Below are 13,684 nucleotides of genomic sequence, written 5' to 3' on the forward strand. Positions count from 1 at the left end.
AATTTATGATCCTCTGTTCTCGCCAGCTAATAGGGCTTAATGAACTCATTTTCGTATTTTATTTAAACAAGTACGTGTCGTTACAAGCAGCAGCCTGTAGTCTACGTGGAGCTTGGCCTTCTGACGGCTGCCCGCTGGGGTCCTGGGCTGGCGGCACCACCACGACAGCATGGGAGATGCTCTGCACTCCCTCCCAGCGGCCGCTTGGTCCCCGCCTTGGCGCTGTCTGGCCTGTGCTGTTGTCTTTTCCATGCGTGCTATGAAGTGTGCCCAGCGTCCCAGGAGCTCTGGGGGAGGCTGCCGAGGGAGAGGGCCTACAGGAGCTGAACCCAATGGCTATGGTTCCCTGGGCCTCACAGCTCATCCCTCCAGCCACCTCCCCGGTGACCCCTGCCCTCAGCGAGGCCTTCGCTCTGCCCCCCAGACAGGTCTGTACCCTCCACAGACGGGGCTCCAGGCGGGGCGTGCCAGCCGCTGCACAGAGTCTATCCCAGGCTCCGGGCCGAGTAGCTCACCGAGGAGCAGAAGGAAAGTCTGATCTGTGGGCAAAGCCAGCCTCGGAAAACCACAGACTGTCCTTCCCGAGCCTCCTTGTTAACGCAGCTGCTGTTGGAGCGGCTGCAGGGCGGACGACAGCGGCCCGGCGTGGTCCTCTGCATGGGGTGCCGGGTGGTCCAGACACCTGGGGGAAGCCGTCCCTTACCAGCCATAGGCACACGGAGCAGCCCCGGGCCTCCCTGTCAATTCAGGGCCAGAAAGAGAGCGCAGCCCCAAGCAGGGGTGGCCGGCCGGAGAGCAAATTGCCCACTGCGCTTATTGTGAATTCCAGCGTCTTCCCCTCTCCCTGCGCAAAGTCTGATTTATGAGGGCCAGGATGCAGACAGACAGCTTGTGATTGGGTGTACTGCTCTCTTGTAGAGCATTTACTTCAGATCAACAGAAAATTATTTCTGAAGCTGCCGCGGTTGTTAGTCTCAGGCAGCGTTCGGAGCAGGTAGGACATCCACCCGCCGAAGGCGCCCGGCGCCGGCGGGGCGGCCTCTCCTCCTCTGGCATGCTGCAGCAGGTGAGACGCCCCCAAGCTGCCACACACCCCCTGAGGAGTGGTGCAGGAATCCAAGTGCCCCTCCACCCACCACGTGCCCCCCCATCCATCCATGTGAGGCTTCCCCCCCCATCCATCCATGTGCGGCAAGCCTCCCGTGCCGTTCCCCGCGATGTGTCCGGGCCGTGCTTTCTTGCCGTGGGGGCTTTGCTTGTGTCGTTTGGTTTTGTCTGTGTCCACAACGCCAGCCCACCTGTGTATCAGGCCTGACGTAACAGACCCCAGCCACGCTGCCCTACCAAGGACGCTGGAAGCTCTGGGTTTGGGATCCAGGTTGCCACGACAAGCAGCATGCTATATTTTTGTAAATTTTTATCAAGAACAGCTTTTAAACAAATAAAATTATCTGGCAGGCAAGCTTGGAACCTAAAACAAAGTCCTCTCCTCCTGTACATTCAGGGAAGACTCCCAGGACCAAACCATTCAGCGATGTATCGGGTGTGACCCACCGAGGTCAGGTGGCAGTCAGGTGTGCACACATCCGCGCTTCAGAGAGAAGGCCGTGCATGGACGGAGGCTCTGTGGGGAAGTGTGGAGCCCGGGCCAACCCTAGAAACCCTTGCTGGCTTCCAGCAAGTTCACAAACCTCTCTGAACCTTCGTGTTCTCCATTGTGAACAGGTGTAGTGATTTGGAAGTTCTGCTGTGAGGACTGAATGAACTAACATAGGTGACATGCTCAGCACACCCCAGGAACATTGGGAACACTCTGGGTACTTGAAGCTGTTGATACCCATTGCCCAGAAGGCTCGATTTTTAATTGTTCCGTTAGGTCCAAAATTCTCAGTTGACAAAATGAACTGATTGGTCTGGTGCACTGAGGAGGGGGGAGGCTGGACCTGGGACACAGGGAGGGTGAGGAGGGAGAGTCTGAGGTCCGGAGGGTCCAGGGCAGTGGGCGGTCTGCCAGCTCGAGCACCATGTGGGAGAGGCGAGGTCTGGGGCAGCCATGGCCAGATGGGCTGCGCAGAGCACAGGTGCCTGGGTGGAGACCAGAAGGTAATGGGAGAGATGGCACGTGCATGGAGGTGCCCAGCGCTGCCCCTGTGCTGCCCTCCCCGGATGTCCCGTCAGCACCACCCGGCCTGTGGGCCTGGTGTCTGCGCACGAGTCGCTGGGCTGTGGGACTGCAGACGGGCAGCAGCTTCTGACATTAATTTTTTTTTCAAAATATTAAAGTCCCGAGATGCTCTCTAAATTCTTGTTTACCTACAAGCACAAGTTTCTAACTATATTTATTGCTTTCATCAGAATGAGCTTTAAGACGCCTCTTGGTGCTTCGGTATTCCTGAGTTTATTGACTGGAAAGAAGGAAGAGCAAGCGTTTTCAGCCATTCCCCTTGCCTTTGGACCCGCGAGCGCCTTCCATCACTGTCTTCCACTTTAGAAGACGCTCTGCTGGGTCTCTAACCACATAAACCTCCCTCCACGGGGGGGTTGATTCGGGATCTTGCTGGGGCTTTTCTCTCTGAGCCTCAAGTTGCGGTGGAATCCGAGGCTGAATAAATTGTGGTCATGAGGCCCCACTGGACTGAAGAGAGACCAGGGGAAAATCAAATTTTGCCAGGAAAAGAGGAGGCTCAGAAAGTGGGGATGCAGCAGAACTCAGGCAGAGAGGGACTTTTTAGGAAAAACACTTTGTGTGGGAGAGAGCATCTATCAATCATTTCAGGAGGGAAAAAGTGGCAGTGTTTCCACAAATTAGTAGCAAGCCAGGAGCAAGCTCCTGATTTAGAGTGGTGTGTAATGAAAATATCAGCGTATAAAAATGGAAATATTGATGAAACGCACCCACAGTCTGACGCGAGATGAAATCAGGCACCGCAGGCTGGTGGCTGTCACTCATCTTTCCTCAAGCCAGCTGGGGTGCTGGGGTCACCGCGCGCAGGCGGCCCAGGCTCCCGCAGTCCACTGGGTGGTGGGGGGACAGGAAGCCCGTGGGTGCAGGAGGGGCCCGGCCCGGAGTCTTGTGTGCTCAGGGCAGCAGGTTCCCACCCAGCTCCAGCACACCTGCCAGGCTCTCGTGCCCTTTCAGATCCTCCGCGACATCAGCGGCTTCCGGACGGCGCAGCTAACCCTGTGTTCTCGCTCCCCAGGCTACCAGGTTTCCTGGGAGGTATATGGTAGGAACGGCTCCCGGCTCACCCACACCCTCAGTAGCACAACTCACGAGTACAAAATCAAAGGATTGTCGTCGCTCACCACCTACACCATTGACGTGGCTGCTGTCACCGCCGCGGGGACTGGCCTAGCCACTTCGTCCACCATTTCTTCTGGAGTGCCCCCAGGTCAGTAAAACCCTATGGCCATATCTCTAAGGGCGTGGCGCTCCAAGATGACTAGCGCTCTGGGTGGATGGCAGCCCTGTGCGCAGCCCTGGGTCCTTCAGAAGAGGGGTGTCCTCTTCCTGCGGGGGCGGTGAGGTGGCAAGTGAACTGTGACCCAACGTGGACCTTGTCCTCTGGCGTCTGTGGTTGGGGCATGGACTGGAGGGACATGCCCCAAGGAGCGAGCTGGCCCCAAGGTCTTGCCCTTCAAGGAGACCATCGGTCCGGGCCCATGCACAGGGAGACAGATGCAAGCTTCCTCCGGAGGGAGCAGGAGGAGGCATGGATGTTAATACCAAGACTAGGAAGCAGAAAGCTTTATTCACTCAGTGAGACAATGGAGATTTGGTTTGCAGTAAGAAAAGGGAGTAAGAGGAGGTGGGAGGGAAGGGAAGGCCTTGAAGACAGAGGGAGGCAGATGCGTCCCTGTGGGCTGGGGAGGGTGTTAGCCCAGTGCTGGCCTCTGCAGCCCATTGCCCATCGCCCATCCCTCTGCAGTGTGGGTGCAGGGGATCCTTGGTGTCCTGTCCTTTTTGAAATGCAGATTCTCTTTCTAAACGTGCAGCACTTTCATTTCGGCTTTGGAACTCTGCACTCAACTCTTTTCTCCCTGATTTTAAAGTTTATGTTTAAAATAAAAGTGTTTTTCCTGGGAATTCACAAATACGAGGGAATGTGAGAAAGTATTGTGGGGCTCTCGGTTCAGTTCTGCAATTAAAGCTGTGAGGTCTCTTGCTCTTTAAAAGACGTCAGTTTGCCTTTTGCGGGTTGGTCTTTGAGGATAAGGCTCTGAAGCTCTCTCCGAAGTCACACTTCCTCCTATGACGTCCTCCACCTCCAGACCCGTGTTCAGAGCCCAGTTGTTTTCTTGGACAGGATGCAAAGCACATAAAACACAGTAAGGAAAGAAATCCGCACAGAAACAAGTGTGTCCTCCTCCCAGGGACCGCATCTGGAGAGTGCCCGGCAGTCCTCCAAGTTGTGTGTGGTGGAAGGATGAGGCGCGGTGCTTCCTCCCCCTGAGCAGGGCGAGCTCATAGGACACTTTCTAGAGGCCAGTGGCCACCTGCCGTGCCCGCTGGGGAGCATAGATCACCATATCCTCCCTCTGAGGCAGCAGGGGGGCGCTGTCACTCACAGCAGCACCCCAGGGGCTTCTCATAAAGCAGATTGCTGGGCCCCCGGGGGTGGGGCGAGGCTGGAGGATTTGCCTCTGGAGCGGTTCTCGGGTGTGCAGACACTGCTCATTGGGGACCATACTTTGAGGCAATCCGGTATTTTTTTTTATAATAATATTTTTTTATTATGTTAGTCACCATACAGTACATCCCTGGTTTTTGATGTAAAGTTCGATGATTCATTAGTTGCGTATAACACCCAGTGCCCCATGCAATACGTGCCCTCCTTACTACCCATCACCGGCCTATCCCATTCCCCCACCCCCCTCCCCTCTGAAGCCCTCGGTTTGTTTAAAGGCATTGACAAGATAAGTTTACTTTTTTAAAGAAAGAAGTCTTTGGCTTATGGGAAGATTTGTTCATTCCATGTAAACAGCCGGTTCCCACAGCACACGTTGAAAACATTGTTAACGCTCTCAGGGCGTCTGGGTGGCTCAGTGGATTGAGCGTCCAACTCTTGATTTCAGCGAGGGTCATGGTCTCAGGGTGGTGAGATCAAAGCCCACATCGGGCCCCTGCCTGAGCAGGGAGCCTGCTTGGGATTCTCTCTGTCCCTCTGCCTCTGCCCCTCCCGGCTCGTGCACACTCGCTCACTCTCTCTCTCTCTCTCTAAAAAAACCACATTGCTAACACTAATAACTAGTGATGGTGGCCTGATGCTGGATTTGTTAGAACTGTCTCTCACAGAGGCCGACAGTAATGCAGGCAGAGCAGGCACATGTGAGCAGCTTTCCGCGGATGGTGTGGGCTCCGTCCAGCCGCGGCGGGGAGCAGGCTGGCAGACCTCCGGAGGCACCGCAGAGCGAGAACTCGGGGGAGAGGGCCCCACTGTGCTAAGTAAACCCTGATGAACTAAAGGTGAAGGAAGCAGTGGAGGGGCTGCCGCGTCCCCTAGAGGTCAGGTCACCCGTAGCTGGGGATGGATCCCAGGGCATCCCCGAGCACCCCGCATGTCGGCGGAAAGCAAACTCACAACGACCGTCTCTCTGGAGGGCCCTGTGCCACTGGCTGTGCTGAAACTCCACAGCCATTCATGTCTGGAGCACCGTTGAGAGAATCCAGTGAGCTGAGACATACAAAGACAAGAGTCACTTGTCCTTCGATTTCAACATTTTCTGCTTCAAATTCATTGCATGAGATGTGGAAAGCCCCCTTGAGGTCCCAGAGACCCTGCCTGTGCCAGTGCCGAACGGATCACTAAAGCAGTTTTATTGCCCCTCTGCAAGTCCCGGTTTCCAGCCCCGCCCCCCCCACCCCCCACCACGGGCGGGCAGACCAGGAGGCGTCCCTCAGACACCATGCAGGCAGCACGCAGCTCCCACTCCCTGCACATCATCCCTCTCTCCTTCCTTCTATCCCACTGTCTTTCTCTAGAGTAGCTTGTGTTGCCCAGTGCTTTTCCCAGACTTGCGGTATTTCACTTCCAAGTGGGACAGGCTCTTGGGGTGGGGGGAACAGGGGTAGCCTGCCCGAAGCTCTCTATTCAATGAGTAGGCTGCAGCCCCAGGTAACCTCCCTGGATGGGAGCCCATCAGAGCCCCCTCTCCCCCCATTTAGTTGCCAGAGCAACTGAACTCAGACAGAGTGGGGAGAGCTCTGCACTTTCACTTGAATGCGGTTGTCTTGGAAACCAGACCCAGGTCCTAAGGCTCAGGACCCACACACCTGGCAGCCATACGCAGCACCCGCTGTCTCCCACCCGCCCCACTCTGCTTGCCCTGGCATCACGGTCATCACCAAGGGGAGGGCGGACATTTGGTTGTGTTCTTCTCGGAGCCTGGAAGAATCACATCCATTCGTCCTTTCTTCCTTCAACGAGTATCTGTTAATTACCTGCTGTGCACGGAGATGAGTAAGTCCTGACCTTTAGAGCAGATCATCCAGGGGCCACATGGATATGTGTCCTCATCTCCCTCAGAGGCATGGGACCTGATGCACGACCCCCCCCCCCCCCAACGTGAGGATCGTGTGGTGGTTGTGTTCCCGGAGAAGCAGCGCTTCTCACTTACATGGTTTTGAAAACAATTCCAGGCATTTTGAAACCATTTACTCGCTGACATGTCTGGTGCATTTCCTAAGCTGTTGGAACTTGCATCTCCACATCTTGTCTCTCGTTTGTCTCTAGAGCTCCCTGGCGCCCCGTCCAATCTGGTCATTTCCAACATCAGCCCCCGCTCAGCCACTCTTCAGTTCCGACCGGGCTACGACGGGAAGACCTCCATCTCCAGGTGGATCGTAGAGGGTCAGGTATGCTCTCATGGGAGCAGACGGCAGGGTTTCCAGAGATTCCTAGGGGCCCTGTGCGTGAGCGGCAGGGAACTGATGTGTGTACAGAATGGTTGGTCAGGGGTGCAGTGACTCTCGGGACAGGGAGTTTGAAGGACGGGTTTGAAGACTGGAGATGATGGGCTGCTGGGGGCAGGACGTGGAAAGGTAAGAGAGCCAGGATGTTAGGCTGGGGTCTGAATGGACCATAGAACGAGTGATAAGAGGGCTTCATGGTTGAGTTCTGACTCCAACTAGGTACCCAAATTGGATAGCATCACTGATTTATTTCTTTTGAATTCCATGTAACAATAAGCTCCAAATGTACAAATAAGATGATTTTTTGGTACAACTTGTCTATCCCATGAGTGAATGCATCTGCAATGTGTAGAGAGCATGTTTGTTCCCTAGACTGTTCCAGGCAGCACACAAAAAGGAGGAATTTCCATCTTGGGACAAAGGAACACACATCACAGCTGAGGACCAGCAGGGAGGCCCGAGGGCTGGAGCCAGTGTGGGGAAGAGTGGGAGGCGCTGGGCTCGAGGAGCCCCAGGCACACATCACACAGGGTCCCGGACATGGGGTTTCCTGGGACTGGGGAGCACCACACAAGCCACGGTATCCTCTTCCAACAGGAGCAGGAGATAAAAAGCTGAAGAGACAAACCGGGGAAGTAGAAGTGTCAGAATATTCTTGTCTCTGGTTAAATCCCAGTGACTTCCGTCACTGTGCTTGTATTCTGTTGTAAGACAATTCACTCTCGGAAATTGGCCGTAAATTAAGGAACCAAGTCCACATACATCCTCAAAACTTTGATTAAGCAATGATTTCTGAAAACAGATGCAGAAATCTAGAAGTGTAAGCCAGCTGGTTGGGGCTTATCGATAGAGGAGGCTGGAACAACTATTTCCTTAGGAAAAAATCAACAGAACATCCACAGAGGTCCCCAGTGAATGAAAACCAAAATGATAAAAGCAAACTTTAAAACACATAGAGGAAAACACAGGAGAAAATCACTTTGTCTCATGAAAAACAATTCTAGCATCTCAAGTCCATCAGAAATAGCTGGGCAGGGAATACAGAGGCATGTGGTGCCGTCTTCGGTGTCACGGGTCCCGGCACAGCTGAGCCCCATGAATACCAAGGACGCGGGTCTGCAAGCTTCAGACCCGCGTGTCAGGCTCGGCTGGGCTGCAATGACGTAGGAAGGCCAATATCTTGGGGGCTCCCCAAACAGGGGCTTTCCTTGCTGCCTCCGGGGCCAGCCGGGAGCACGCTACTTCTGTGTGGATTCTGTTTACCAGGATTCAGTTGTGAGCCTCCAGGCACACGCCAGAGAGTCTGGGAAGCGGCTTAGTTTTCCCGAGAAGTGGAAGCCACGTGGTGGGTACAGAACCACTTCTCCGCCACAGTGTCTGCTCTCCGCCGCTGTCCCATAACCACAGCTTTATGTTTGTAACATAACAAATTGTAAACATACCCAAGAGGAAAGACAATAACACAACGAACTCCCACGTACCCATGACCTAGATTCATCTGTTCTATTACCTGGATCCATCTAGCTCCCCTTTCATTGTTGCTTAGGTGCGTTTGGTCTTTTTTTTTAATGCTTTTATGCCATAAAATGCAGCTGTGAAAAATATAGTAAAGACTACCTTCATTGACGTGTTGACATAGGAAGATGTTCACACGCATATTATTTAATGCAAACAAGCAGATCAAATGTAGTATCTGTATTATATGAAGTCATTTATGCAAAGTGATGTGGTCGTATTTGTGTGGAATGGTGACATTAGCAGCTAATCTGGTTAGGTAGTCTAACTTCTTTATATATATTAGATACACATGTACATAATTTTATATATATATACACACACACACACATCTGTACATTATCTCCCCCCAGTGTCATTGAGAAATAACCGGCACACAGACATCACTGTCTAAGGTGTAGGCATGATGGTTTGATTTGACTGCAGTGTTGTAAAGCACATCTCAGACCGCACGTCATTTCACCACGACATTTTCAGGGTGTGTCTCTGTCTCTATGTGCGCACAGCAATATGGGTGAATTTCACAGACATAACATTGAGCAGACAAAGCCAGACTCGTGTTCTCAGTCAACACCGATTCCACTTATATGAAGTTCCAATATAAGATAAAGTAATGTTTGGTGTTGGGGTCCTGTCTCCCCCTGGGGTCTTGGGGTTCCCCGGTGGGGGAGAGGGCAGCTGGAGCCTCCGGCACTCTGGGAATGTTGCTTTCCCGTCTGGATGTGGGTGACGTCCGTGTACTTATCCTGCGCATGGACCTGTGCATAGAGTGCTTGTCTGTATGTCTGTATTGCCTTCGGTAAAAACTTTACATTAAAATATGGATACTTTCAAGATTATAATGCCACTATCACACCTGATAAGATTAATTAAAAATTCCTTAATATCAGGGGGCACCTGGGTGGCTCAGTCGGTTAAGTGTCTGCCTTCGGCTCAGGTCATGATCTCAAGGTCCTGGGATCGAGCCACACATCAGCTCCCTGCTCACTGGGGAGCCTGCTTCTCCCTCTCCATCTGCCACTCCCCCTGCTCATGCGCTCTTGCTCTCTCTCTGTCAAATAGATAAATAAAATAATTAATTAATTAATTAATTTAAAAATTCCTTAATATCATCTAATAATCAGTCCACATTCATATTTCCCCAAATTTTCCAAGAATACCTTCTTACTCTGGTTTTGATGAAAGCAAGATCCACAGGAAACTTGACACTATGCATTTGATTGTCATGATTCATAAATTGTTTGAAGAAATTTCTTAACAGCTATATCAGTGGTTAATTGGCATATAATAAACTTGTATTTCTAGAGTGTACAATTGGATAAGTTTTTACCTAGATGCACATAGTCCTGTGGAACCCTCACCAGGATCAAATCGACGCGCAAACCCATCACCCCTAGAAGTTTCCGTGTGTCCTTTGTGACCCCCAGCCCGGCCCCAGCAACCATGTGTCTGCCTTCTGTCTTTGTAGGTTTAGACCCTTCATCTAGAGCCCCCCCCCCGCTTTGTTCCCATGCCAGCGCCCTGTGGACCAATCCCAGCCAGCTACCCCCTGGCTGTCCCGCGTCGGAGGGGCACCCTTTACCTCCTTGGCTGTCACTTGCCCCTCGGCCCATGTGTCCTGAACACTGGGAGTTCACTCCAAAACCTCGATTAGCATATCCTCGGGGGACACATCCCAATAGCCTCAGTGCATGCCTGAAACTGGGGTAGCGCCGACCGTGTGTGTGCTGTGTCTTTCCCCAGACATACAGAGCTAGACGGAATTTATACACTTGCACAGTAAGAGATGAATAAGAGTAACCGGTAACAAAATAGAACAGTTATAACAGCACGCCGTCGTAAAAGTATGTGACTATGGTCTCTCTCCCAAAACATCTCACTGTCCGGTACCCACCCTTCTGCTTCTTGTGATGATGTGAGATGATGAAACAGCCGGGAGACCAGATGAAGGAGGGGAATGATGTAGGCCTGTGACTCATTGTCAGGAAGAGGATCCCCTGCCTCTGGACCAGGGGGTGAATGTGGGTGGATCCCTGGAACACGGGGCCACAGAACACGGGTAACGGCTGACTGTGGACTGTGTCCACTTTGGTGCAGTTCCCAGCCAGCGCCCGTGTGCCCCACACTGCAGCATGCCAGGACACGTGGTGGCCACTCGTCCCGCTCTCAGGGATGCCGAGATCCCTGCAGCTGCGCGTTCCCCCATCAGCCTTGCAGTTAGTGGTCTCAGCCATCGATGGTCTTCCCGGAGTTAAGCATTTTCTTAAGGTTTTCAAAATGGCCGTTTCCTATCATCTGAAAAGAAGCACGTCCCCTCATCCCTCAGGCAGGTCAGTTACCCTGAACGCAGGAAGGCAAGATAAATGCCAAGTCCTTTTCCTGAATTCCCAGTCTTAGAGTAAGGGACTGCTCCCCATTTACTCCCAGTATTAAAGAGACCTACCTTCCTTCCTTCCTTCCTTCCTTCTCTCCTTCCTTCCTCCTCCCTCCCTCCCTCCTTCTCTCTCTGCCTTATCCCTGCTATCTCTTTTCCTGAGTTATCAATATGAAAGAATATTTTTTAGAAATATATTCAGTGCTTTTAAATCACCTACAGTCATTATTCTTTGTGAACATAACCTTGGCCCATCTCAGCCAGTGGGCAGCCCTCCATGTTCTGGACTTTCTGACATGGAGATACCAATCTTTGATGGTTTCGTACACAGTAGGATGTCCCGGGGTCATCCTGTGCCTTCCTGCCCTGCAGCTCAAGCTCAGAGCGAGTCATTCCCATCTGGTTTTGTTTAGTGTCAGATGGTGTTTAAAGACCAGAGTCTGGGCACTGCGGGCGGGGAAGGGGTGCTTACTGCCTCTGAGTGGTCATTCTAGACCTTTCCAGGGGCAGAGAAAGGAAGCATCATGAGTTCATGCTGGTATTTCCAGTCAAATTTAAGATTACTTTAACTTTGAATTTACAGTTAAATACCTTTTTTGTAAAATTGTGTTTTTAGAAATATTAACATCATTGCTTACGTTCTTTCTTCTACTCTTGTACAAAGAGTTTCACAATGATAATTTCAAGGGTACTCCTTACAATAGACTGCTGAATGCACTGTAAGTGTTTGTCCTTGGGCTGTATTCCACTATGGGTATACAGCCAAAATACTGGGTTCTGCATTATTTTCTCTGTGTGGTTGGGTCACCAACTTCATACAAAACTAAGCCCTTTCATTTCAGGGCTGGGTTTCGTTTTGTTCTTTTGCTTCCTTTTTTTAATGACTACTTTCTTGAAAAATCATTTTACTTTAAAAATTTGTTAAAATATTTGAAATTTATTTTCCAACATGTAACTCATTCTCATGAGCTCAAAGTCAAAACCATAGAAAAGGTCTATTCAGAGACTTTCACGTTCCTCTTTCCCGCTTTACCCCATGGCCTCTGTCCCCCAAAAGCCCCATATTAGGTTTTTGGTTTACCCTTTCTTGTTTTTTGCAACATAAGCAAATACAACACGTTTGTGTTCCTCGCTTCTCACTCAGAACACAGCACCCGGCTCTCTTCACCACATCCCAAGACCCTGTGTGTCCTGTGGGCAGACCTGCAGCATCCCTTCCTGCAGCCGCAGTCCTCCCCGTGCCCGCGTGCCAGAGTCCTCTGCACCCCCTCATGGTGCACACCCCTTTTCTTTCTGCCATCATAAATGACCAGACCCTTAGTGGCTCAGACAGCACTTGTGCATTGGCTCACACTTCTGTAGGTCACAAGACCAACACGCATTTCCTGGACTAAACTCAGGGTGTGGGAGCCTCTAGAGGAGAATCGCTGGCCTGGCTCATTCACGTGTTGTCAGATTCACTGCCTCGTGGTCCTAGAACTGAGTGGGCTGTCACCATCCCCAGGGTCCATGGCCACCATGTTCCTTGGCCCATGGCCCTGCTTCCTGCACTCCCTGAGCCAGCAGTGACAGGTCCAGTCCCTCTCCGGCTTCATTCCTCCTCCTCCTTCCCTCTCCTGTTTGTGACCACCCTCCTGCCTCCCGCTGACACTGGTAAGGACTCAGGTGAATAGACTGGACCCACCCAGATAATCCAGGATAATCTCCCTATTTCAGAGCTCTTAACCGTAATTGCATCTACTAAGTCAGGTTACAGGCTCACAGGTCCCAGGAATTAGGGTGTGGAGTTCTGGGGTGGGGGCATTATTCTCCCCGAAAGATTTTCTTCTGCCTTTTGCATAATCATCTTGAATCTTTGGGATGGATTCCTGGGAGTGGAATCACTAGATGGGACAGTGAATGTCTATGTAAATTCTCTAGACATTACCAAATCCTCCTGCTGTAGGTGGTAACACATTGCACGCCCATCAGCAATATATATGAATTTGTGCCATGCCAAAAAAAAAATACAAGTCTAATTTATCAATCATTTCTTGCATGCTTTTGGGTTGTCAGTCACAGAAAGGTTTTCCCCACCCTCGGATTATAAAGGAATTCACCTAATTTTCCACTTTTTTTGTGTGTTTTTTTACGTCGCTTTTTTGCGTTTAGCTCCCCAACCATTTGGAATTTGTCCTTATATGTGGAGTGAGGTATGAATGCGTTTTTGTAATTTTGCAAACAGCTATGTGATTATCCCAAAGCCATTTAATAAAAAGTCCCATTTTTTTTCCTCCTCCTGATTTGTAATATTAAATTCCCATATGCACTTGGGTTTATTTCTGAACTTTTTATTCTGTTCTATTAGGCTGGTACTCATGCACTAATGCCACATTGTTTAATTATAGAGGCTTTAAAATGTGTTTTCATGTCTGGTAAGGTCTTCCTGACCCTCATCACTACACACCCGTGCACCCTCCCCCCATTTGCCGTGTTTAGGACTTTTCTGTCTACTCTTGTTGATGTCTTAGTACGGGGGGTCCTCTACCCAGGAGCATGACACGTATACGCCTTTCCATTGGTTTAAATCTACGTTCGTCAGCGGTTTTCCTCTTGGCAAAAGCACTGGGTTATCTATTCCCACCCCCTCTCTGCTCTGAAAAATGCAGGAAAAGTCAGGGGCCACCAGCGTGCCTCGAGAACTGTGGTAAAAGGAGTGTGGGCTTTGCCCCAGGCAGACCTGTGCCCCCTTTTCCTAGCCCCCTCTTTCCCTGCTCTGTGATCCTGGACATATTTCTTAAGCCTTAATCTCCTCATCTGTGAAATGGGGTCAACAGTACCATTTGCAAGATCGCCATGAAGATTAAATACTGTGTGTAATTTTAATTACATTTTCTGACATT

General features: G+C 51.1%; 1 protein-coding gene across 2 annotated transcripts in view; it reads left to right on the top strand.

Annotated features, from left to right (window-relative positions):
- Positions 1 to 13,684, top strand: part of SDK1 (sidekick cell adhesion molecule 1) — an 875,077-nt gene that overhangs the window by 726,520 nt on the left and 134,873 nt on the right. For both annotated transcript variants that reach the window (XM_045813352.2, XM_087866987.1), the window contains exons 21-22: positions 3,201 to 3,392; positions 6,735 to 6,856. In XM_045813352.2, coding sequence (XP_045669308.2) covers positions 3,201 to 3,392; positions 6,735 to 6,856 — 314 coding nt within the window. The remainder of the gene's footprint in view (positions 1 to 3,200; positions 3,393 to 6,734; positions 6,857 to 13,684) is intronic.

This window comes from Ursus americanus, chromosome 2 (genome assembly GCF_024610735.1).
Source record: "Ursus americanus isolate L20-20 chromosome 2, mUrsAme1.1.p, whole genome shotgun sequence".
Classification (NCBI taxonomy): Eukaryota; Metazoa; Chordata; class Mammalia; order Carnivora; family Ursidae; genus Ursus; species Ursus americanus.